This window comes from Somniosus microcephalus, chromosome 30, assembly GCF_052327205.1.
Source record: "Somniosus microcephalus isolate GS21.2 chromosome 30, FLI_Smic_1.0, whole genome shotgun sequence".
NCBI lineage: Eukaryota > Metazoa > Chordata > Chondrichthyes > Squaliformes > Somniosidae > Somniosus > Somniosus microcephalus.
In genome coordinates, this window is record NC_141016.1 from 19,141,293 (window position 1) to 19,167,825 (window position 26,533).

The 26,533-nt window shown below is 47.3% G+C and overlaps 1 protein-coding gene across 3 annotated transcripts in view; it reads left to right on the top strand.

Annotated features, from left to right (window-relative positions):
- The window catches only part of LOC147097984 (disintegrin and metalloproteinase domain-containing protein 9-like), a 141,373-nt gene that overhangs the window by 49,950 nt on the left and 64,890 nt on the right, over positions 1–26,533 (top strand). For 2 of the 3 annotated variants that reach the window (XM_085971177.1, XM_085971178.1), the window contains exons 3-8: positions 819–883; positions 10,005–10,083; positions 13,565–13,641; positions 16,490–16,700; positions 24,823–24,888; positions 25,794–25,862. In XM_085971177.1, coding sequence (XP_085827303.1) covers positions 819–883; positions 10,005–10,083; positions 13,565–13,641; positions 16,490–16,700; positions 24,823–24,888; positions 25,794–25,862 — 567 coding nt within the window. The remainder of the gene's footprint in view (positions 1–818; positions 884–10,004; positions 10,084–13,564; positions 13,642–16,489; positions 16,701–24,822; positions 24,889–25,793; positions 25,863–26,533) is intronic. The other variant, XM_085971179.1, reaches the window with a different exon arrangement.

Sequence of the window (26,533 nt, forward strand, 5' to 3'; positions counted from 1 at the left end):
TGTAGCTGGCACGTTCCTGACATGGACCCTCTGATTTTCTGCAGTAACATAATGGTCAAGTTCTCTGCGGCAATTGATTTTGGAAAGAGGGGCTTTCCTTGATGTGCGTGTTATTTTTCCTAAATTTTTATCGGGACACTGCTCAAGTGCCTTGAGAAACTTTTTTATTGTTTAAAATATTTTTTCGTGAAAGACTTCAATATTAATTAGCAGAGGGTTTGGGAAATCATTAAGTTCACAATGCAATGACATTGAAGAAAACAATGATTCAGATTTTGAAACACATTGTCAAAAGTTCGCAACACAAGAGGTATCTCATCTGCTGCAACACAAACTTGAATCAGAGTTGAGCAGCGTGTATAACTAAAACTGCTCTATTCATTATTTTCTTGGCCCCAACCTTCAAGTACTATCACATTCACCAGCTGTGTTACCATTTGCTGTTTATGTAACAGAAATTAGTGTTTATTTCAGAAGTAAATATAAAGAACTCGCATTTATCTAGTGCTCTTCCTCACCTCAGGACTGTGAAACCCTTCTCCTCTACTGATTGAGATCGGTTGCTCAGCAAGTGAACAGTCATAGTTGAAAGCCCGCATGCCCGTCTGTTACAGACTTCATTAGTGTAACTACCATCGATGACCAATCCCAGTGTTACAGGATTCCATTAAACTAATACTTCCTCTGATTGGTTTGTGTCCAAGGAAGAGGTCTCAATTCAACACAAGTAACCTACTGAAAATTTGTCAATACCATTATTTATGCTGATCTTAAAACAGTATGCTAATAGTTGCTCTTTGTTGTGCTGAATGCCTCAGGACAGGCTGTCGTATGCCATTCAGGTGGAAGGCCTTGAGTACATCGTTCATCTGAAGAGAAATGAGTAAGTATTGTCTTTTCATATCAACAACAATGTTGGGTCTATGATCTGTGTCTGTTGATGGTTAAACCCATGATTGCAAAGATGACTCTATTCCTTCTGTGATACCAGAGTCACATTGCCAAAGGGCTAGAAGAAGGCCATCCTCAGATTTTTTTTTAAAGATTTCCTCTCGGGATGTGGGTGGCGCCACAATCATTGCCCGTCCCTTGCTGCCCTGATGAGGTGGCGCTAGACGTTCTGAGAGGACATTCAACAGCCAACCACTTAGAGTCACGAGTAAACCAGAGTGGATAGGGAAGGGAAATTGCCTTTCCTGAAGGAAGGGCATTAACAAACTAGGTACTTTTTTCCGTTTAGATTTATTCAATTCAATTCACAACTTGCCGTGATGAGATTTGAACCCTTGACCTCTGGGATGTTAGTCCAGTAACAATGACTAGTACATTACTGTACCTTTTAATTGGGAAATGGTGCTTTGGACTGAAAGATCCAAAAGGAGACAAATGAAGTCTCCTCCCACCCCACACTTTTTTCTCATGAAGGGAGTGACTCTCATTGCTAAATACAGTTGCACAGGCACCAGGTCTCTGGAATCTCACTAAAATAGGCGCCAGCCCCGGGACCGACTGCTGCTAGGCTATAGAGATGAAGCCAGTCCTTGGCTGAGATTCAGACATGTACTTTTCAACACGTGTCACTGCACAGAGATTAGAAGCAGGGAAATCTGCTGATCATTTCCCTACTGCATTTCCACACCCAACCCTGCCAAGAGCAGCTAATGGGCCACAGATTGGGGACTGAACTGGTGAGTGTCTTAGGCTGGATGAGTCAATCCCACACCTGCCTGTGCATTTACCTACGAACACACTGAGACCCTGTGAAAATAGAAATTCTCTTAATATTACTTCAGTGACAGTAAGCCATCTGAACTTTGGTTTGCTGAATGATACGGATTGCAAAGTGCAAAGTGCTCTGAGTAGCTTTGCAAACAGTAGTCAAGCTTTTGCGAGCTTTAGTTCTGCCGGCAGACCCACAAGGGTAATGGACAGGATCTTTTTTACGACCTTAAATTATTTAGAAGCCTTTGAAGAAATGGTGCAAAGACAGCACAGCGACTGATAAGAAATCCATTACTGCTTTAACAGTCTTGTCATTGGTGCTGGTTTCACTGTCAGTGCTACTGATCAGGAAGTGAATGGGATATTATTGAGTGCTTGTTGATGACTTTAAACAATCATGTTTTAGTCACACGGGCTGATTTCACGAAGGTGATGATGTATTCAGTTAATTTTTTTCTCTCTTTCTTGCGAGACAAATTTTGTGCTCACTCAGACGTTTGTGCTGGGGAATGGAACACCGCAGTTCATTTTCTACCAAGTAATTGCATCAACTGCGCCCAGGTCAGGCTGCACGTGTCTGGTGCAGGGTCAAGCTTCCTCTAGTCTGCCCCAATAATATGCTTTGACTGCACCCTCAGCAGAGCAGCCCATTCGGCACCTCAACAATTCCCCCGACCAGATGTGTTTCAAGAACAAAACACCATACTGACTCAATCGAGAAGCATGCAGGTTCTAAGCTATTGAAACAACATTTCAAGCACACATAATTACTTCTTCTTTAGCACATGGTTCAGGCAGCAGCCTGCCTAAGCTGCCTCCTCATTAAATACTACAACTATGCTAGAGTTGATTGTGTTGCAAAGGAGTGGAACCTTGGCCAATGTTCCCGCTCCCCACGCCTGTCCTGTTGTTTAGTAAAAGAACATGCGTGACTCCTCAATTTTAAAAGTAAGATCAGGAGGAGCATGCCTAAAGAAAGACTTGCATTTCTATAGCGCCTTTCACGACCACCGGATGTCTCAAAGTGCTTTACAGCCAATGAAGTGTAGTCACTGTTGTAATCTGGGAAAGGCGGCAGCCAACTTGCACACAGCAAGCTCCCACAAACAGCAATGTGATAATGACCGGATAATCTGTTTTTTAGTGATGTTGATTGAGGGATAAATGTTGGCCAGGACACAGGGGATAACTCCCCTGCTCTTCTTCGAAATAGCGCCGTGGGATCTTTTATGTCCACCTGAGAGCAGACGGGGCCTCAGTTTAACGTCTCATCCGAAAGGCGGCACCTCTGACAGTGCAGCACTCCCTCAGCACTGCACTGGGAGTGTCAGTCCTAGATTTATGTGCTCAAGTCTCTGGAGTGGGACTTTTGAACCCACAACCTTCTGACTCAGAGGCGAGTGTGCTACCCCACTGAGCCACACCTGACACTTCTGAAACAGCTACCTTCTGTACTGAATGGTGGAATTACAGGGATGGCATGGCAGTGTCTTTGTAGAGTCCGATAATCCTACCACTTCACGGTAGTACTGGTGGAAGAGTGAATAACTAACTGTAAGTGAAGTCTAATTAAAAGCGCTATATATAAACAGTTGTTGTAAATTCTATCCCCCACATGATAGTCAGGAGCTGTTACTGTGGTGACTGTTTCCTGGAAGAATTTCAATTAAGAGCGTGCGGTCTATTGTATATTTTCCTTGTATTGCCTGAAGTCATCTCTAAATTGCCACCATGTGGTGCGGTGTTTTTTTTTTGTATAAATCTAAGAACCCCCAAGAAAAGAGCAAATTTTAAATGGCACATTTCCAAGTTTTGGCGGAGATCTCTGGGCTCCACCCCGCCCCGCTATCATGTGCTGGGGCCTCTCCAAACAATCCCGACTGGGATGGGAAGAAGGTAAACCGCGTGGGACTTCAGCCTTGGTTTCTGAATGTTGCTGTTGGCAAGCAAGGAAAGCGGATCTTCAAAAGATCGTCTTTTGAAAATAACTGAGATAACCCGCACCGCACAGTGTTGGAGAGACCTGGGGGTTGACGTGTTTTGAAAATGAATGAGAGATAATGCACACTTTCCAGTGTTAGAGAGTCCCCGGGGCTGACGCACTATTAAAATAAGTTTTCCAGTTTTGTTTTATATATTTCTGGTGATCTAAAGGTGAATAATGATGGCTAAAAGGTTGTGATTTGACAATGGCTAGCCAATTGTTTGGAAACTTGGGGGGGGGGGAGTGGAATTTTCCCAGCCCTGGGGAGGCGGGTATGGAGGCGGGACTGCCGGGAAAATGGCAGAAACTGGGAGCGGGTACCGAACCCGCGCCCAACCCGCCTCCGTACCATCTTCCCGGGAGGCGGGTCCCCGAGTCGCGCCGGGACCCGTCTCCTCGAGGCGGGAAGGGGATATCAGCCACTTAACTGCCTGTTAACAGGTAGTTACCAGGCAGTTAAGAGGCTTATCCCCATTTTACTCACACAAGTGCGGGCTCCCCGACGGCTGCGAACCGAGCAGTGGGTTTGCGGGGGTGAGAGAGGTCGAAAAGTCCGCTGTGGAGGTGAGTGATGGGTGCAAGTGTGGAGAGGTGAGTGTGAGAGATGAGTGTAAAGTGTTGGAAAAAGTTTCCTTACCTTTGTTTCTTCCTGCTGGCTTCAACCCTTGGAGATCCGGAGGTGCCTCATCTCAACGGCAGAGATGACAGAATGGCTGCTGCATTCTCAGATGCAGCAGCCATCTGATTTCTGCTAAGGAGAGAGGTCTTGGTGAGCCTGTGTGCAAGGGCTCACCTTAGAACAGAGATTGTCGGCGTTTGAAAGCTTCTCAAAGCTGTCAAACGCTGATAATTCACCTGTCAAACATTTTTGACAGATGAAACGTCATACGCTGACGTCCTCTGTCACCGGCTTTCCCTAAATTGGTCGGCTAAGCCCACAGGGCGGGCTTAACAAGGTCAATCAAGATAAAATAGCATGGGTTGGCAGAACAGATTAGAAAAACAAGGGCTGGATTTTCTCAATGGGGGCGCGTTGGGGGCGGGACTGAAACCCGACAACCAACAGTCCCACCCCCATTGAGAAAATCCAGCCCTTGTTTTTCTAATCTGTTCTGACTTCTGCGCATTGCTGGCAAGGCCACACATATTGACCATCACTTGTCCTGATTGAGAAGCTGGAGGCGGCCCTTCCTTTTAAACCGCTGAAGTCCGTGGAGAGGTCTGTTTGTGGCCCTCACTCCTTTTGGACCCACAGCGGTTACACAGTTAAGTTTCAATCGCAAAATATTGTGTTAATTGCATTCAGCTGTCCAGCCGTTCCTGCGTGCGGATCCTACTGTGACTGAAACCACGCTGGAGAGACTGCTTCTGAACATACTGGGAAAATATCTTGCACCGAGTGTGACCAATGCCCAGCAGCATTCACTGCAAGCAGACCACCTGAATTTTCAAACTCCACAATGCCACAGTCACGTTTCCTCCTGTTATTTTTTTTTAAAAAGGGAGAAAAGGCTGGAAAAACACAACAGGCCTCCGAGAGGACGTGTTTGTGGATGTTGATAAAGCTGCTCTCCAGCATGTTCTGTTTTTATTTTAGATTTTCAGCGCGTGCAGTTTATACTTTGTCTTTTTATCTCCATTCTTTTCTCGCTAGCGGAAACACTGGCACATGTTTGTGTGGGAGCACAGAGCTCTCATCGTCGTGGTCACCTATGCACCTTCCAGGACTTTCCTTGAAATTGGCTAGAGTTTCCCTCCCCCTCCATTTATTTGCCTTCTCCATAGGGAGGGATATTGCTGCTTGCGCCATTTCCTACATTACAACAGTGACTGCATTTCAAAAAGTACTTCACTGGCTTTGGGACATCCTGCGGCCATGAAAGGGGCTACATAAGTACAAGGGGGAAAAATTCACTTGGTTGCGCCTCCCGTTAGTGCCTTAAGAGGGCGCTAACGGGACGCAAAGCAACTAGCGCCTGGGCGCGGCACTGCCCACGCCTCCCGCAAAATTCAGCGGGAGGTTAGTGGTGCCGCTGGCGATGACGTCATTGGTGTGCGCAGCGCCCCGCTCACGCCCCGGCCGCGATCTTCAGGAGCGCCCCCTGACTTACCGCCGGACGCTATGTCCAACGGGGTCAGGGGGACGTACCTGCGGCCGGAGAGGCGCAATTTAAAGGCGAGGTGCGGGGCGGCCATTTTTGTTGCTGGCCGCCTGCCAGCACCTGCCTGCGCTCCCGTCCCCGACCTCCTGAACCGCTCCCCGCCCCCCGCGGAGTGCCGGCTGCGCTCCAAGAGCCCGGCACTTCTCTTGGGTACCGGGCTCTTTTGCCTGCACTCCCGATCCCCTGGGCCCCAGGTCGTGCTGCACAAGGCCCCTCCCCTTTAAGAAGGGGAGGAAGGCCTGCAATACCGCAGCGCGCTGCGGCACATAACGCCGCAATATTGATTCACAGTGCCCCAAGAGGGATGCGGGGCACTTCCAGTAGCGTCCCGCTTCCCTCTTGGGGCACAACCACTCAATTTCTGGCGCGGGGACACTAATTTTTCTGAGGCGCTACTTTTAGCGTCCCGGCGAAGTTAGCGGGGTGCTACTCAATTTTTAGCCCCAAGTCTTTTCAGTCTTTATTTATTGGACAGGGCAAATATTGTTGGGCCTGACTCTTGCCTTTTGTTCATAATGACAACTTGCATTTATATAGCGCCTGTAACGTAGTAAAGCGTCCCGAGGCGCTTCAGAGGAGCGTTATCAAACAAAATTTGACACCGAGCCACCTAAGGAGAAATTAGGGCAGAGCTTGGTCAAAGAGGTAGGTTTTAAGGAGCATCTTAAAGTAGGAAAGACAGGCGGAGAGGTTTAGGGAGGGAATTCCAGCGCTTTCATGTGTAAGTGTAAGCTGTGCATTTGATGCCATCATCTGCTTTAATCCAGGGCAGTGGGCCTATTTGGGTGCAGAACAACCATGCCATTACATCCACCTGAACAGGCAGATGGAGCCTCATTGTAAGAACATAAGAAGTAAGAGCAGGAGTAGGTCATACGGCCCCTCGAGCCTGCAAGATCATGACTGATCATCGACCTCAACTCCACTTTCCCGCCCGATCTCCATATCCCTTGATTCCCCTAAAGTTCAAAAATCTATCGATCTCAGCCTTGAATATACTCAACGACTGAGCCTCCACAGCCCTCTGGGGCAGAGAATTCCAAAGATTCACAACCCTCTGAGTGAAGAAATTCCTCCTCATCTCAGTCTTAAATGGCCGACCCCTTATCCTGAGACTATGCCCCCCTAGTTCTAGACTCTCCAGCCAGGGGGAAACAATCTCTCCTCATCTACCCTGTCAATCCCCTTCAGAATCTTGTATGTTTCAATGAGATCACCTCTCATTCTTCTAAACTCCAGAGAGTATCGGCCCATTCTACACAATCTCTCATCATAGGACAGCCCTCTCATCCCAGGAATCAATCTAGTGAACCTTCGTTGCACCGCCTCCAAGGCAAGTATATCCTTCCTTAGATAAGGAGACCAAAACTGTGCACAGTACTCCAGGTGTGGTCTCACCAAGGCCCTGTACAACTGTAGCAAGACTTCCTTACTCATATACTCTTATACTTTGCCTTCCTTATTGCTTGCTATACCTGCATGCTAGCTTTCTGTGTTTCTTGCATGAGGACACCCAAATCTCTCTGAACACCAACATTTGAAAGTTTGTTATTGTAACATCTTTCAGATGAGATCTTAAATTGAAGACCCATCTGCTTGTTCAGATGGGTGCAAATGAGCCCATGACACTGTTGGGGGAAAAAGTGCATGGGGTTCCTCGAGTGCCCTGGCCAACGATCCTCTCTTAACCATCACCACCAAAATAAAACAGATTAGCTGGTCGTTCTTTCACTTGCTGTTTGTGGGACCTTGCTGTGCATGTATTGGCTGTTGCATCTGCCTACATAACAACAGGGACCCCAATTCACGGGCTTGCAAGCACTTTGGGATGTTCTGAGGATGTGATATATACTTTCCTTCAAATCAGATTAGACAATTCTAATCTAACATTGCTTGTCAGTTCAATAAACCTACACTGCACTGAATTCATAACTCAAAGCAAAAGATATAAATTGGAAGTGTTTGTGACCATCTGGAAACTAGGTTTTGCTGTGCTTGTGTTTTTTTCTTCTGTGTTTTTGCCAAGTCAGGCTGCATATTGGCAAGCATGCGCATTGCTGTGTTTCTCTGAACCAGAACAGCAAGTGAATAATGTCGTCGTTTCTTTGGAAACGTGCCTATTTTCTTTTTGTTCCAGGTTGTGTATGTGTGTGTGTGTGTGTATGTGTTCAGCCATGGGGGAACAGTGCCCAGTCATTGCTGCGCGTCACAATGCTGCGAAAAACGGAGCAGGAGCATTGCTGTGTATCGCGTGACTCTGACACAGGCTGAGCCTGCGAGGCTGTCGTGCTGGGATGTCCCAATCTGTGCCCTGTTTGGCGTACTTCCAAACAGCTCAGGGAATCCAACAGCTTCTTCACCTTTGGCCTTCTCGTTGATTCTTTTTTCACACTAATCGTACGTGAGAATACTGAAGCTGGTCCTGCAAATTCTCGGGTTGTTCTGGTGATTGTCCAATTGTCTCAAATGTGAGGCACTTGTTTTTTGTGTGCCAGCTCAACGCTCAGTACTGCCATTTTCCAAAATAAATGGATCAATGGAGTTGGGTCATGCACTTCTAAGTTCACACGATGAATGCACACTCGTATACGTTCTCTCCAGATAGTGGTGGCAGGTGGACCAATGCATGTAGCAGTGTGTTCCTGAAAGGGAGTTCTCAAATGCACAACTTCTCCCGTCCTGCAATCTAGTCCTGACTGTGCATCTTAAAATCTTCGTTGACGATGCCGCCACAGTTCGGGTTTCCTGTGTCAGCCATGGCTCAGTGGGTGCCACCCTCGCCTCTGAGTCAGAAGGTTGTGGGTTCAAGTCCCGTTCCAGGGACTTGAGCACAAAAATCTCAGCTGACAGTCCAGTGTCAGATGATCTGGTATTTATCACATTGCTGTTTATGGGAGCTTGCTGTGCGCAAATTGGCTGCTGCATTTCCCACATTACAACAAGTGACTACACCCCAAAAGTACTTCATTGGCTATAAAGCGCTTTGAGACATCCGGTGGTCGTGAAAGGCGCTATAGAAATGCAGGTCTTTCTTTCTTTCCTCCCAAGTCGAGTGTGCAGGGCACAAAGGCACTTTCTATAAGTAGGCCGAGTCTCTCTCAAACCGAAATCTGTGCTCTTAAATATGGCATAGTGGGACAGCGCACCAAGGGATTAACATTTAACCATTAATTATGGAACATAGTGCACCGGTGACCACGCAAGATACCCACTGTTATAAATTTCATCATCAAGAAACTACTTATGAAATAATGCTGGATGGCCAGCTGGTGGCGCCGTCCAAGGAGTATAAATACTCGGGCGTGTGGCCCCAGCTTCCCAAGGACATTTTGTAAGACAAGGAGCTAGTGAGATACAACTAGACTTCCATGTTCTGAAACAAGTTGATTAGAGCTTTGCTTTATGCTCAAACCAAATATGTAGTGAGTTTTATTACGTCACCCACCGTGTTCTTCTATCTCCCTCAAGAGGTGGTAAATACTACATCACCAGACCAAGCTACTCACACCAAAACTAATTTGAAAGAGAGAACTAAAGGCACCATATAAAGAAATTCAAGTGCCTTTCACAACCTCAGGACATCCCAAAGCATCTTACAGATAATCAGTTGTGGTTCTGTTGGTAGAAGCGATAAATATTGACCAGGACACTGGGAGAATTCCCTTGCTTTTCTTCCAGTAGTGCCATGGGATCTTTTACGTCCACCTGAGCAAGCAGACTGGGCCTCGGTTTGACATCTCATCTGAAAGACGGCACCTTTGACAATGTAGCACTTCCTCTGTTCTGTATCAGCCTGGATTATGAGCCAAATTGAACAGGGCTCTGCTTTAACCACAGATATCTTGGCTCGATCAGAGACATCTCGCTTTGTATTGCTCTCGTATGAAGATGTTGCCAATTTGTTCAAAAAGTATCGTTCATCATTTTGAAAGTACGATTACATTTTAAAAACAAGTGTGTCAAATGAATAAATAATTGTTGGAGGTTCCCTCAAATAGGTCACACAGAATATATGGCCAATGAGTATCTGCTTTTGAAAGTTTCCGTTACAGCCCCAGGATCTTGAAGATCTTGGATTTATTGAGTTGTGTTGAATGTGGAAAGGTATGGTTCTGATTGTTGTTTTCTTCCTTCAGAGATGTTGTTCCAAAGGACTTCACCATGTTCACTTACAGTGACGATGGAAATTTGATCTCATATCAGCCAGATATTCAGGTATTTAATGAGATGGCAACAGCTGTTTTACCTTGGTAAATCTCATCAGTCTAGAGATACACATTAATGTATTTAAATTGGCTTTTCATGGCTGTTCCAATGATTCAGTTGGTAAATGCAGCACCTGGCGTGTGGTACTGAGAAATACAGACTGGGAAATATGCAGGTTGATCCCTGGTCGAGTTAGCCAACTTCAGTTGAGGTCACTACCCTCGAGCTACGCAACTGATTGCTGGCGTGACTGTTAGGTGTCAAGTGAGGACACTATCAAACTCAGTTATGATGCTCCCTTGCCTCCAGTTCCATCAGTCAAATAGTCTGCTGACACTCACTGTCTTGACTCAAACAGGAAGAATGGCTATTTAAGAAAGGTACAGGAGGCTGCAGGTTTGTAACTGTACAGTGCCTTCTGGAAAGGAAAAGACACAGCTGGAAAGAGAGAGAGTAGAGAATAAAAACATTGGCCCAGTACTTGGGGTTGGAAGTGCCGGATTTCAGCATGCGCAGCGCATGCGCGGAAAACCGGCATTTCCTCTCCTCTGAACCAAGGGGTTAAGAGGCGGTTCCCTAGCGACGTTTGAGGCAGCGGGTACGCGTTGAACTTCGGTTTTTTTCACAGGTTTGTCCGTGCGTGAAGGCCTCCACTTTATACGAACGTAAAAAGCAGACGTAAGGACTTAGTTTTATAAGGTAAGTGGTCTAATAATTAAAGTTAGAAATTTTTTTCCACAGGTTTATTATTTTTAAAGAATTTACAGTAAGGTAAGTGTATTTTTGGACCCGATGTATTGAAAAAAAAATTTGGGCAGAAATTTGAATAATTGTTTAAATTAGTTTTTTTAAAGTTATTAATAGTTAATTTAATTATTGGAATGTTTTTTTAACTTTTTTTTGAAGTTTAAGTAGTGTTTTGGGCGCCCATACTTTTCATGAGTTTGACAGGTCTTATGTCTAACTCATGAATGGACTTTTGTAAACTCCCATTGGTTGCCCAGTGCTCACGTGATCCCAGCCGGCTCATCGCACTAAGTACGCCGCAGGATCACGCACGCACAGTGCGCCGGGAGCTGGACCGGGCCACAGACCGGAAATCCAAGCAGGCCCAGTCTTCAAATGTTAGGCCATGGCCCAGAAATTCGGGTCGGAGGCTTCCCGCGGGTGTAAGCCCCCGACCTGCACTTACCTAGCGCGCCGGCCGTTGAGCTGCGGGCCCGCGTGGGATTCCGATCCTGGGCCTCCTCCAACTGCCGGCGCGCAGTGCTTGCGTATCCCAGGGGCGCAGTTAGTTCGATGCGTCCCCTGGAATCACGTGGGCCATGGAGAGCCAATGGTAGCAGAGAATGCTTCATTCATAAGTTTGACAGGAAGGGCTGTCAAACTTATAAATACTATAAGCCCCAAAACATCACTAAATCTTCAAATAATTTTTTTTTTAAATCACATTTTTTAAATAAACTATAAATTACATGAAATAACTTTTAAACAATAATTTAAATTTTTGAAAAAAATAATTTAATTTTCTAACGGGGCTAAAAGTAAACTTACCTTGCTTTAAAGTATTTATAAAAATAATAAACCTGTGGAAAAAATGTTTTAATGTTAATTAATTCACCACTTACCTTGTAAAAAGCGGGCCTTGCGACTGCTTTTTAAATGTGTAACTTTTGGAGACTTACCCTCCCGGGAAAACCTGCAAAAAAAACATAAGTTCGATGAGCATGCGCAGCCTCTCCCGCGCACGTGTTCGAACTCTGAACCCCTTCTTTCAGGGGAACGGAAGTTCCGGTTTCCCGCGCATGCAGGAAACCGGCACTACCATTGGGCTTATGGGTGAGTACCCCATGCGTACTCGCCCGTGGAGACCCAAATTTCTGGGCCATGGTGTAGAACCAATTTTATTTTTTTCTTCCACTGGAGAAATATGACCTCAATATTTACTGGGGTGGGATTTCCAAACCGGGGTGGGGGGCGGTGGAGGGGGGAGAAGTTCTGGTCGGGTCGCTGTGACCCTCTCCCAAATGCATGATTTTATTTATGCCACAGTAATGATCCTCTCTACTGGGGTCCGTTATTTGTGATTTATTGCCCCTTGTGATGTGAGGTCTTGATTTTTTTTTAGAGATGATTGAGAGCTTTATAAAGCGCTGGTTAGGCCACAACTGGAGTATTGCGTCCAGTTCTGGTAACCACACTTTAGGAAGGATGTGAAGGCCCTTGAGAGGGTGCTGAGGAGATTTACCAGAATGCTTCCGGGGATGGGGGATCTGAGTTGGAGAAGCTGGATTTGTTTTCATTAGAGCAAAGGAGGTTGAGGGGTGATTTGATAGAGGTGTACAAGATTATGACGGGTTTGGATAGGCTAGACGGGGAAAGGCTGTTCCCACTAGTTGATGGTACAAGGACTAGGGGACACAGATTTAAGGTTTTGGGCAAGAGGTACAGGGGAGGATGTGAGGAAAAACTTTTTTACGCAGCGAGTGGTGAGGACCTGGAACTCGCCGCTGACGGAAGTGGTGGAAGCGGAGACACTCAATGTTTTCAAGGGGAGACTGGATAGTCACTTGAGGGAAATAAACTTGCAGGGCTATCAAATCAAATCAAATCAACTTTTATTGTCATTGTTAGTGCACAAGTGCAGTACAACGAAATGTAGGCTTGCGGCTCCCGAGAGTGTACATTTAGATTAAGACATTTAAACATTCAACATACATTTGGCTTGTAATACATTAACATAAACATAACCATAATAAAGTGCATTGGCAGATGTGCAGGCTTTAAAGTTTATTTGTGGAGTTCAGTAGGATGACAGCCCTGGGAAAGAAGCTGTTCCTAAATCTGGTCGTACGGGTGCGAATGCATCTGTAGCGTCTCCCAGATGGCAGGAGGGCGAACAGACTGTGGCTGGGGTGGGTAGGGTCTTTGATGATGGACCGTGACCTCCGTAAACAGCGTTTCTGGTTTATGAGCCAGATTCTGGACAGAGCGGGGGAATGGGACTGACTGGATTGCTCTACAGAGAACCGGCACGGACTCGACGGGCCGACTGGCCTCCTTCTGTGCCGTTATGACTCTATGAGAGGCAAAGATCATTTTACTGCGTATTTTGATCTGATCACAACCATTCCATTATCTGTTGGTGACGATGTCGCAAGGTGAAATCTTGATTATCTCGCAAAACGCAGGGACACAGCAGATGCCCGGACTTTCCTGTGGGACCCAGAGGAGCACGTGTACATTATGGGTCCTCGATTCGCATTTATTAATGGGGCATGCACTGGCTGGCGTGCCTCCCCCGGCACAAAAAAACCCAGCGGTGTTAAAATAGCAGATCAGCAGGAACGGAGTGGGAAATGGAGCCGTTCCGTTTTCATTGCTCCCCTGCTCTGTTCGCGCCGATCAGGAAGAGTTAAAATCGCCCGGTCCCAGTCTTTCAGTTTCTGGATGGTGTGTTTTCATATTTCCGTACTGTTTGTTTTTCCAGGACCATTGTCACTTCCGGGGGTATGTGGAAGGCATGGATAAGTCCATGGTTGCTCTCAGCACCTGCAATGGGCTCAGGTAAAGATCACGCTCCTCCCTGTATTTATGCACATAACAGCAGTCACTGCATGCGACGCGCGTTGAGGCGTTCTGAGGTAAGTGAGGCTGTGCATGTAGAAGTGCTGTTTATTAATGATGTGTTATTTACCAGCTGCCATGTATTAACTCCACGATTGGAGAAAGTAGGATGATTAAGGTCTTAACGCATGCTGCATGATAAAGGTTTATCAGATTGGGATAATCGCCATTTTAGTAGGGTACGTCTGGTAGAAGACAAAAGCAAAATACTGCGGATGCTGGAAATCTGAAATGAGAACAGAAAATGCTGGAAACACTCAGCAGGTCGGGCAGCATCTGTGGGGAGAGAAACAGAGTTAACGGGGGGAGTTTTCCCAGCCCTGGGGAGGTGGGTATGGAGGCGGGACTGCCGGGAAAATGGCAGAAACTGGGAGCGGGCACCGAACCCGCTCCCAACCCGCCTTCGTGCCATCTTCCCAGGAGGCGGGTCCCCGAGTTGTGCAGGGACCCGTCTCCTCGAGGCAGGAAGGGGATTACAGCCATTTAACTGCCTGTTAACAGGTAGTTAACAGGCAGTTAAGAGGCTTATCCCCATTTTACCCCTGCAAGTGCGGGCTTCCTGATGGCTGCGAACCTCGCCAGGGTCAGCGAGGCGAGCGGTGAGGCTGCGGGGGTGAGAAGGATCAAAAAGTCCACTGTGGAGGTGAGTGATGGGTGCAAGTGTGGACAGGTAAGTATGAGAGGTGAGTGTAAAGTGTTAGAAAAAGTTTCCTTACCTTTGCTTCTTCCTGCAGGCTTCAACCCTTGGGGATCCAGAGGTGCCTCATCTCAACGGCAGAGATGACAGAATTGCTGCTGCATTCTCAGATGCAACAGCCATCTGATTTCTGCTGAGGAAAGAGGTTTTGGTGAATCTTCAGTACAAGGACTCGCCTTAGAACAGAGATTGTCAGTGTTTGAGTGACAGCTTCTCAAAGCTGTCAAACGCTGGCAATTCATCTATCAAAAATTTTCGACAGATGAAACGTGATACACTGATGTCCTCTGTCACCAGCTTTCCCTTAATTGGCCGGCTAAGCCTGCTGGGCGGGGCTTAACACGGCCAATCAAGGGAAAATAGCGTTGGTTGGCCGGACGTCGTTGGGGGCGGGACTAAAACCCGAAAACCAGTAGTCCCGCCCCTAATGCGCCCCCATTGACAAAATCCAGCCCAACGTTTCAGGCCGCTGACCTCTCACCTAGTATAAGATATGGTTTTAAATGTACTGGGGTTTGCGGCAGTTCCTTGCATGTGGCTGACAGTTGAAATTGGTTATGAAATTTATGTAAAGAGCATATTTGGTGCAAATTCATTTCAGCTTCATTTTTGTCACAGTTGGTACATGAATCTTTGAAACGTCTATGACAAGGACGAACTTCAAAAGCACTGAGGGAGATGCATCTCATTCAAAAGGGACAGGGTCTGGATTTTGTTTTGCTGTGAGGCAAAGGCTACCAGCTTGAAGTCTCAGCCCACAGCATGTGCACGGCTAGCCTTTTTTGCAGTATATGGTTTATATGAGGTTGCTCCTGCGATGCACCAGGTTCAGACTGAGGCCAGTGCCATCTACCTAATGGAATTCATGCAGATTAAATGGCTTCGTGTTGTAAGAGCTCTTCAAATCTAGCTTTAAAAAAGTCATTTGACATACCTACTTACAAATCGCATTGATGAAACGCAATGTTACAATTTCTAGTCCAATTACGATGACGGTACTTAATGCAATGATGTCAAGATTTATGACGCCCATTAAATCTCCACATGGCAGTGCCGTTAATCAAGAGAGGGCTGGCTGTCTGCACAAAATCATGGCTGTGTTGTCGCATTAACCATTTCAAACCACTTGCAATTGCACCAGGGCTCTGATGAGTGCTCCCGAGACAGCTAGGTCCAATTCGCTACTGGAATAGGGGCTGATCACTGTGTGCAATCACTAATAGGAGCCACGTTTGATTGGGATAGGAGGAAGATTTTAGTTTGGAATTCAGCCATGTTATCCACATATGATTCAGATGGAAACAGACTAATAAATTCAATTTGTGCTGTTGATTTGTTAATGTTGGCGATGTAACTGAAGGCAGTTTTTTGTATGTGGGGGGGCCAACCACTTCCTCTGGAAGATGTCGGGGAATCAAAGGGCAAGCAGCCCGAGCTTTTCTTGTGTGTCTCTGCTTCTGGTTACAGAGCAAAAAGTTCGAGCGCGGCATAGCTCCTTCTCTGAGCCAGGATTGGTGTAGTACCAGGCAGAGATGTATCAAAAGGGCGAAGAATTACTTTCTTCCCTCCAATCCCCACACCCTCCCCTGGCTGAAAAGGTCATGATACAGTCCAATCTTGCCCAATTGCTGTTGTTCCCAATGGCGGGAAAAGCTTATGACGGGATGTCTAGTTTGGCGAGCCATTCGACGGCCTGCTGAGAGATGTCGCGTGGAGAAACGAGGTGCCTCCCGCAACAGATCTCAGTGGGCGGGTTGACGCGGTGTGTTCCGTGGCCTGGGACACTTCGGGTCGTCCCTCATCGTCCACTTGTGGAGCAGGTGGCCGCAGCACCGATGCCCCTGTGCGGATTCCATTGAGTGCTGTCCACTGTCCTCGAGGGAGGTCGAAGCTCACGCTACACAATTAATGCCATTTCACTCTGTAATTCGATGGGGACCTGTGACCACTGGAGCAAGAGAGATAGACGTCCAGTTTTACTTCTATTTCATAAAAATGTCAAATGAAAACAAAATTGATGGACAATGTACATCAAGTGTATTGAAAAATGACTGTTATAACCAAAACATAGCTCTGCTTGTTTCTCCGCAGGGGACTATTGCACACAGCTGACACACACTATGCAATTGAACCACTTGAGTCCTCCGATACCTTCCAACACGTAGTTTATCGTATGGAGGATGTGCTGGAAGAGCCTTTGATATGTGGAGTATCTGACCTGACCAGCACCATGCAGCAGGATGCTCAGGAGCGTGCAGAATGGCAATCCCACGATGGCCACAGTATGACGGGCTTCCTACGTGTAAGTCGGGGTCGGTGCTCTTTCCATAATTAGTTGCACGCTTATAAAGTCGCAAAATGAATGAGAATGCACGGATGCATTAATTGTCCTGCATCTTCAGTTGTAGTTTAGGCGACGACTGATTGTAGGAGGATGGTACAAGAGGGGTGCAGAAGGCAGCTTCTGTGCGGCTTTGAGCAAGACCGGTGATGACTTTGCAAAGGATTCTGCGCGAGGTAGTCTAACGTCAACTTGAATGTCTGGGGGTGTCTCGGTGGTTCTCAGCTGCGGCACTGGATGAAGACCCATCGGATGGCAAAACATCCCATCATGTGGCGGAGCAGAGAGACCAGTTCACCTCGCTTGATAAATAGCACCAATCCTGCCTGACACATTTATGGGGAGGGAGCGCGGGGGGTGCAGGGGTTCCGCATGGGAAACCCGAATGTATGGACGTCCTGCTGAAATGAACAGGCGGACACGTCTTATAAAGCTTTTCACCAGGTTTCCCGCCCGACAGTCGGCCTGGTTGACAGGCTGCCCACCTGTCATGTGGGAAAGCCTGCGGCACTAGGCCGCAGCCTGGGATCAGAGAAGGTCGTGGTGGGGGGCGGGTGGGGTTGGTGATCGCGGGCTGGGGGGAAAGGGGTTTATGGTTGGGCCTGGAGGAAACACTCCTGTTCCCCCGGCCAAAAAAATAGTGCTATAAATGCACTTACTGACGTAAGAAAATTACTAAGCACTTGATTTGAGTAAAAACAAGGCTTTAATCAACTGTTTCACAACCATGAGATTCTAGTTATCTTTCACTAGTTCCTGGTTACAAAAATGTCCTGAGCAAGCTGGGCCCACGCCCGAGTATTTATACTCCTTGGACGGCGCCACCAGCTGGCCGCCCAGTGTTATTTCATGAGTCCTTTCTTCATGAATGATAAGATTCACGACACTTACCTTATGGATCCGGCACTCCTTGCCTCCTTTTACCGGCTGGGTTTCCCGATGCCCGGGAATCCCAGCCGAAATGGGTTTAAAACCCTGTAAAAATGGAGGCACGCAGCCTCCTTAAAAGATTTTAGTGACCAGCCCGCCTCCTGAGAGCGGATTGGTTGCCCGCCCCCCAATGCGCCTCCGTTAAAACCAGAAGTGAGCTGGAGGTGGGTTGGGGTCAGATTTGAGATTTGAAAAATGCTTACCGATCCAAACCCACCTGTTCTTGGGGGTTAAAATTCCCCCCCCAAGTCTGTGTCAGCTCGTCCACCCTTCATGGTTGAAGAGCTTGCTTTCATTGGAAAGCAAGAAGGCTAAAAAATTCTCCCTGTGGAGATAATTTTACCTTGTGAACTCTTTGTCAGTGTGACGGACCTACCTGTCTCAATATGCTGTAAAACAGATTGTTTGCAATATTGGGTCGTGCAGATTGACATTGAGCAAAAAAAAAAAATCTTTATTATAATGAAGTCATTGCAATGAGTTTGGGGGTGCAGGTTGGTTGGATAATGTTTTGTGCCTGCTGTTCCCCACATGGGGCTGGATTTTAAGGAGGAAGGCGGGTTGGGGGCGGAGGAAAGCTCCGAGGAGGTAAAGAAGCCCGGGAGGCAGGGCCTGATTTTTAACGGCAGGGCCTGATTGTTAAAGGCAGGGCCTGATTTGCATGCGAGGCCTCAGTCTCCCGCCCGCAGCCAGCCAGATTGACTAGATCACAGCGAGGAGGGAGCGAGGGATCGGGGGTCGGGCTGGGCCATTAAAAGTATCGGGTGGGGGGGGGTGCGGGCAGACGATTGGGTGGGGCGGAGGTGGGGGGGAGGGGAAGAGAGTATCGGGGGCCGGATGATTGGGGCGGTGAAGGAAAGATTGTGGCTGGCCTCAGCATCATCCGTGGGGCGGAGGGTGGCGGGGAAGCCAGGGGGGAGGCGATCGGAGGACTCATGGGGGCATCTCCGATCGTGGTGGGGTGGGCTAGGCAGGGACCCTGGATCCAGGAGGTAGGTGTAAAAGCGCTTACCTCCTGGATGCAGCAGTCCCCGCTCTGCTGTAACTACCGGGTTTTACGAATTGTCTAAAACCCGGCCACGTGCAGATAAAAACAAAATGGAGGTTAAAAAGGAGGCTTCCAGCCTCATTATCATATTTAAATTGACGTCCTGCCTCTTGGGAGCGGGTTGGCTGCTCACCCCTGTCCTGCTTCCCATGGTTCAGGTCGGGAATCCCATTTTTAACAATTTAACTACCCCCACGCTCCAAACCCACCCGTTTTTTAAGGTTGAAATTCCCCCCGGGAATTCTCAATCTTAGAATTGTCGAGTGCAAAAGCATGATTGAGTATGAGCTGATGTGCAAGCAGTAAAGAGTTGGAGGGCACGTAGGCAACTCCAGGATATGGAAATACAGGCGGGGTAGCGGCGTGCACAACCCATCACCTCTCCAGCGATTGCACCGACAATGGAATAGGTCCCCGCGCATCTCACCTTCCCCTTTCCCACTTAAAATTCAGAGCCCGAGAGAAGGGGAGTAAAATAATTGGATGGAAGCTGCTTGGAATGGAGGGAGGTAAACAATGGAGATGAGAGAATCTTGACTGCATAATACCACTGTTGATGTTATTATCTGACTGATGGTTTGTTTCGCTGCCCTGGGTGCTGTTCTTGATAACTGCATAAAATTTGGTGTAAAACGGTTTCACCAGGTCACTTACAAATCCTTCGGCTGGATTTTGCCAACTGAGACGGGTTGGGGGCGGGACTGCTGCCTTCCGGGTTCTGGTCCCGCCCCCAGTGACGTCCGGCCAACCCACGCTATTTTCCCTTGATTGGCCTTGGTAAGCCCGCCCTTACCGGCCAATTAAGGGAAAGCTGGTGACAGATGACGTCAGCGTGTGACGCTTCATCTGCTGAAAATTTTTTGACAGATGAATTGTCAGCGTTTGACAGCTGAGAGAAGCTGTCAAACACTGACATTCTCTGTTCTAAGGTGAGCCCTTGCACACAGGCTCACCAAAACCTCTCTCCTCAGCAGAAAGCAGATGGCTGCTGCATCTGAGAGTGCAGCAGCCATTCTGTCATCTCTGCCGTTGAGATGAGGCACCTCCGGATCCTCAATGGTTGAAGCCTGCAGGAAGAAGCAAAGGTCAGGAAACTTTTTCAAAAACTTAACACTCACCTCTCATACTTACCTGTCCGCACTTGAACCCATCACTCACCTCTACAGTTTACATATCGACCCCTTTCACCCCCGCAGACCCACTGCTCGCCTCGCTGACCCTGGCGAGGTTCGCAGCCGTCGGGAAGCCCGCACTTGCAGGGGTAAAATGGGAAAGAGCCTCAAAACTGCCTGTTAACTACCTGTTAACAGGCAGTTAAGTGGCTGTAAACCCCTTCCCGCCTCGAGGAGGCGGGGACCCGCCTCCCGGGAAGATGGCACGGATGCGGGTTGGGAGCGAGGTCGGTACCCGCTCCCAGTTTCTGCCATTTTCCCAGCAGTCCTGCCTCCAAACCCGCCTCCTCAGGGCTGGTAAAATCCAGCCCCTTGAATCTCTACAAATCACTCCCTACATATTTAGATGTAAAGCGCGCATCTAAATAACCCTTGGTTAATTCTACAATTTTAATTTTTAACCCTGAACATTTTTTAACACAAATTTCAAGTTCTGGTGAGTAAAGAAATGGACAAGCAGTCATAATCCTCGGAGATTGCGGAGCAGGATATAGTGACTTTGGTAGCAGGACTGAGGGTCAACTCAGGAAAATTGTGGAACTCACTGTACCCGTGTGTGGTTAAAAGATTTTCTGACCTATTCTATTCCTATGTGAACTCTTCAAAACACTCTCACTGAATTCCTTGCTGTGCTTTATTACCACAGGAGTTAACAGGCTTAATTAGTGTCAACCAATGGCTCAGTGGGCGGCACACTCGCCTCAGTCAGAAGGTTGTGGGTTCTAAGTCCCACTCCAGAGACTTGAGCACAAAAATCTAGGCTGACACTCCCAGTGCAGTGCTGAGGGAGTGCTGCACTGTCAGAGGTGCCGTCTTTCAGATGAGATGCTAAATTGAGACCCCGTCTCCTCTCTCAGGTAGACATAAAAGATCCCATGGCACTATTTTGAAGAAGAGCAGGGGGAGTTCTCCCTGGTGTCCTGGCCAATATTTATCCCTCAATCAACATCACTAAAACAGATGATCTGGTCATTATCACATTGCTGTTTGTGGGAGCTTGCTGTGCGCAAATTGGCTGCCGCGTTTCCTACATTACAACAGTGACTACATTTCAAAAAGTACTGCATTGGCTGTTAAGCGGTTTGGGACGTCTGGTGGTTGTGAAAGGCGCTATAGAAATGCAAGTCTTTCTTCAGAAGAGTTACAACCTGTGTTAAAGCACGCAGCACAATTTAGCTTGAGGGCATTAAGGGTTCATATGGGACCAGTGCTGGTTGGAAAGTTCACTCCTATACGGTATCACTCGAGCATCTCAAAGCACTTCACAAACATAATTTGCTTTGAAGAGGAGTGACCATTTTAGGCACAGACGGCAGCCTATTTTGCTCACAACAAGATACCTCGAGCAGCAATGAGATGAACAAGCCTTTAATTTGTTGTGGGTGGTGCTGATTGAGAGAGGAATGTTGATCAGGACACCTGGAGTACTCACTGCTATTCTATTTTAGATATTAATGGCTTTTTAAAAAGATTTTATAACAGGAGCCACAGAGCTTCACAATGTGCCAATTTCTAGTTGCTATAGAAAGAAGATCTTTCATGACCTCACGACGCCAAAAATGCTTTACGGCCAATAAAGTACTTTTTTTTAAGTGTAGTCGCTGTTGTGATATAGGAAACGCGACAGTTGCACACAGCAAGATCCCACAAACCGCAATGTGATAATGACCATATCATTTGTTTTAGTGATGTTAGTTCAGGGATAAATATTGGCCAGGGCACCGGGAAGAACGCCCCTGCTTGTGAGGGTGCCAGTCAGTTCCTTTTTGTAACCTCTAGATGGCACCTTCACTTGTCAGTCTCCTGTGTTAATTGTTTCTCGTTCTCTGGTGTTAATTGTTCCTAACCCTGTGTTAGTTTTTAATCAGCCTGTTAGCTGTTTATGGGTGGCACCTGGTTTTCTTGGTATATAAGTTCTGTTGTTGTTTCACTCAGTGCTCAGTCCTCACTAGGGTGAACCAGGGAGTTAGTCTTGACAATGTGCCTTGTCTTGACTAGGTTCTCTGTGTGACTAGCCTTTCCTCTATGGCAGCTTGCCTTCACAAGCTGGCTGCCATAGTTCTCTTGAGCTATGTATCTAAGTCTGTGTTCTAGTTCTCTCGAGTTATGTATCTAAGTTTGTGTTCTAGTTCTCTCGAGCTATGTATCTAAGTCTGTGTTCTTGTCTCTGGATTTAAGATGTATTTAAGTCTTGTTCTGTTGAGCTGCTTGTCTTGGTAAGGTGCTGTTTGGACTAGCGTGTTGCTATGTGGGAGCCGTTGGGATCTTGTCTTGAGCCTTGCATTGATAAGCCGATTACCCTCGGGGTAGCTTGTCTGGAGTTGTGCCTCGGCAAGCCGGTTGCCCCTTGTGGTAGCTTGTTGCAAGCTCAGTATAGACAAGTGGGCTTCCTCATGGAAGCTGTCCTGAGTTCCTATCTTGACTAGCTGTCTTGTAACTTGTCTCTAGTTCTCTTGTCTCTAGTTCTTATGTATATTGCTGTGTCCCTTGTGTTAATCTGGTTATGTGTGAATTTAGTAAAGTTCAAACAAAGTATTGTATATTTGTCTCTTGTCTGGTTTCTGCACTTGGGTCCAGAACCTACCTTTGCCTGGAGAGCACGGCCTCGTATTTATACGGCCCCGTGGCTCCCCAACCCTGACACTGCTCTTCTTCGAAATAGTCCCATGGGATATTTGAAGTTCACCTGAGTGAGCAGACGGGGCTTTGGTTTAACGTCTCATCCAACTGATGACACCTGCGACAGTGCAGCACTCCCTCAGTACTGCACTGGAGCGTCCACTTAGATTTTGTGCTCAGGTCCCTTGGAGTGGGACTTCAACCCAAGACCTCTTGACTTACAAGGCGAGAGTGTAGCCCACTGAGCCACAGCTGACACCAGTGGTGCTCCCAGGGAGGAGCAGTCCACTGGAGCTCTATAGTCGTGCTGGGAAGTGGGACACTCCGGATTCACAGCCACGTTTCCCACGGAATGAGGTTCTGATCATGCAACCGAGAGAGTTGCCAAGCCGAGAGTCGTCATCACAAAGGAGGGAAAACTGGAGCAAGCGTTCTGCTCCTCCCGAACCCCATTTGCACTGCTCTGCTTATGAAACATATAAGATTCTGAGGGGGATTGATAGGGTAGACGCTGAGAGGTTGTTTCCTCCTGGTTTTGCGTGGGTTTTCTCCGGGTGCTCCGGTTTCCTCCCACAGTCCAAAGATGTGTGGGTTAGGTTGATTGGCCATGATAAAAATTGGCCCTTAGTGTTAGGGGGGATTAAATACGTGGGGTTACGGGGATAGGGCTTGGGCAGGATGGCTGTCGGTGTAGGGACCGGGTGCTAGGGTTTGGATGATCAGCCATGATCTCGTTGAATGGCGGAGCAGGCTCGAAGGGCCGAATGGCCTACTCCTGCTCCTATCTTCTATGTTTCTATGTTTCTATGGTTGGGGTGCCTAGAACTAGGGGGCATAGTCTCAGGATAAGGGGCCAGCCATTTAAAACTGAGATGAGGAATTTCTTCAGAAGGTTGTGAATCTTTGGAATTCTCTACCCCAGAGGGCTGTGGGTGCTGAGTGGTTGAGTATATTCAAGGCTGAGACAGATAGATTTTTGGACTCCAGAGGAATTAGGAGTTATGGGGATTGACGTAATAAAGACTCACTACGCACTTGGTTGTACATAAAGCAAGGCTTTAATCGACTTGTAACAAAACATGGAGGTCTAGTTAGTAGTCACTAGCTTCCTGTTTCCAGACTGTCTCTGGCCAAGGTGGGCCCACGTCCGAGTATTTCTACTCTTCGGGCGGCGCCCTTAACTGGCCGTTCAGTAGTACTTCCTGAGTTACTTCTTGCAGGAGTTGCGATTTATGACAGGGATAGTGCAGGAAAGTGGAGTTGAGGTCGAAGATCAGCCATGACCTTATTGAATAGCGGAGCAGGCTTGAGGGGCCATATGGCCAACTCCTGCTCCTAGTTCTTATGTTCTTATGATCTAAGAGTGAAGGCAGAGGCCGCCTACTTAATCTACTGACGAGGGACAACACATTGTGGCAAAGGATGGAGGAGCGGGTACAGAGGAAATATAATAATTTCAAAATTACTGTTTGTCATATTAATATGTGAATGCATTCACAAGTCATTGCTCTGCTATGTTATCAGATGAGCAGACTTGTTTTAAAATGAACAAAGTGAGGAAGTGTCTAAGGTATTATTTAAAATCAATGAAATTGTGGTTGCTTGAAATGACCCACTGCTGTATTTCACTTACCCCTAAATTGACTGGTTTTTAAAGTGTTAGCCGTGGCTCAGTGGGCAGCACACTTGCCTCTGAGTCAGAAGGTTGTGGGTTCCAGAAACTTGAGCACAAAAGTCTAGGCTGACACTCCAGTGCAGTGCTGAGGGAGTGCTGCACTGTCAGAGGTGCCGCCTTTCAGATGAGACTTTAAACCGAGGCCCCGTCTGTTCTCTCAGGTGGATATAAAAGATCCCATGGCCACTATTTTGAAGAAGAGCAGGGGGAGTTATCCCTGGTGTCCTGGCCAATGTTTGTCCCTCAATCAATATCACTAAAACAGATTATCTGGTCATTATCACAATGCTGTTTGTGGCAGCTTGCTGTGCGCAAATTGGCTGCCGCTTTGCCTACATTACAACAGTGACTACACACTTCAAAAATTACTTCATTGGCTGTAAAGCGCTTTGGGACATGCAAGTCGTCTTCTTAAATTTAATTTAAATGATTTACATACATACAGCACATTTAATGATGATACTCAACAGGTCGGAATCCCATGTTAAGGTTCATTCTTATGTAGTCACTGTGTAGTATTGCCTTCTGCCATTGTTGAAACTGGGGAAAATATATTCTCTGCTGTAGTAGTTACTTAAGTGGAAATGAATTACTTTACTATCAGAAAACTTACCAGTCTCTACCTCCTGTCGTTCATAGAGCAAGCGAGCCATATTGCCCCAGACTCGATATGTTGAGCTCTTTTTGGTTGTGGATAAGGTCCTGGTAAGTGTAAAACTTGCTTCCTGAAAAATAAATGAAATGAAGGAAGCCATTGTCTTCGGTCCCCGCCACAAACTCCGCTCCCCGGCCACCGACTCCACCCCTCTCCCTGGCAACTGTCTGAGGCTGAACCAGACTGTTCGCAACCTTGGTGTCATATTTGACCCCATATCCGTAGCATAACTAAGACCGCCTATTTCCACCTCCGTAACATCGCCCGTCTCCACCCTTGCCTCAGTTCATCCGCTGCTGAAACCCTCAGCCATGCCTTTGTTACCTCTAGACTTGACTATTCCAGCGCACTCCTGGCTGGCCTCCCATGTTCTACCCTACGTAAACTTGAGGTGATCCAAAACTCTGCCGCCCGGGTCCTAACCCGCACCAAGTCCCGTTCGCCCATCACCCCTGTGCTCGCTGACCTACATTGGCTCCCGGATAAGTAACGCCTCGATTATAAAATTCTCATCCTTGTTTTCAAATCCCTCCATGGCCTTGCCCCGCCCTATCTCTGTAACCTTCTCCAGCCCTACAACTCTGCCGAGATATCCGCACTCCTCCGATTCTGGTCTCTTGTGCAACCCCGATGTTAATCGCTCCAACATTGGTGGCCGTGCCTTCAGCTGCCGAGGCCCTAAGCTCTGGCATTTCTTCCCTAAGCCTCTCCGCCTCTCTTTCCTCCTTTAAGACTCTCCTTAAAACCTACTGCTTTGACTAAGCATTTGGTCACCTATCCTAATATCTCCTTATGTGGCTCAGTGCCAAACGTTGTTTGATGACACTCCTGTGAAGCACCTTGGGACGTTTTACTATGTTAAAGGCGCTATATAAATACAAGTTGTTGCTGTTGTTGTTAAAACCTTGAAGAGGTTTGCGGATTCCTTCAATTGCTGTGTTTCTTTTTGCTGTAGTACGACGAAACCAGGAATGAGACTGCTGTGAGGGAACAGATGGTTCAGCTTGCTAATTACCTTGACGGCGTAAGTGTGCTTACACATTATTTTTTTCTTGGGGATAGTTACTGAGGCCTCTCTAGGCTTCTGTCTTATGGTGCTGGGGTGTGCTTGTCCCAGGAACAGCTGTTCTGAGACTTCCTATGGGTCTGGCTGTGCGTACAGGCTTGGCAACAACATTGCGCAGTGGAGAGTAAGAAATTGGCTCATTGCAGTTTGTGTGCTTATACATCTCACATTGGAACAAGGCAGTTCAGCAAGAGATTGAAGCTATTCTCTTAGCGGCTATGATACCTTCCATTATTAATAGACCAGAATCTCTCCAAACTCCACCTGCATTTCCTTGGTTAGGAGGTGTTTGAAAATTTGGGGTGATGTTTATCTCATTACCACCCTATTTTCATTCAGTTTTTTCAGCTTAAATGGTTTGTATGTTCTTGTAATTACTGCTTAAGGGGCTTCTGGCATTGCAGTTGTTTCTTCATGGGGGTCCTTCTAAGCACTGGGAGGATGAGGAGCAGGGGCAGAAGGACGGAGCAAACCGAACTGCAGATAGAAGGAGGTGTGCGTGGAGGGGTCCTTATCCTCCCAACCAAGTTATGTAGGTCCAGGACAACACACCTGCCGTTCTCTGAGGAGCAGCGCGTAAGAAGCTTTCGATTCTCCAGAGTTGGGTCCCAAGAGGACCACCAACCAGC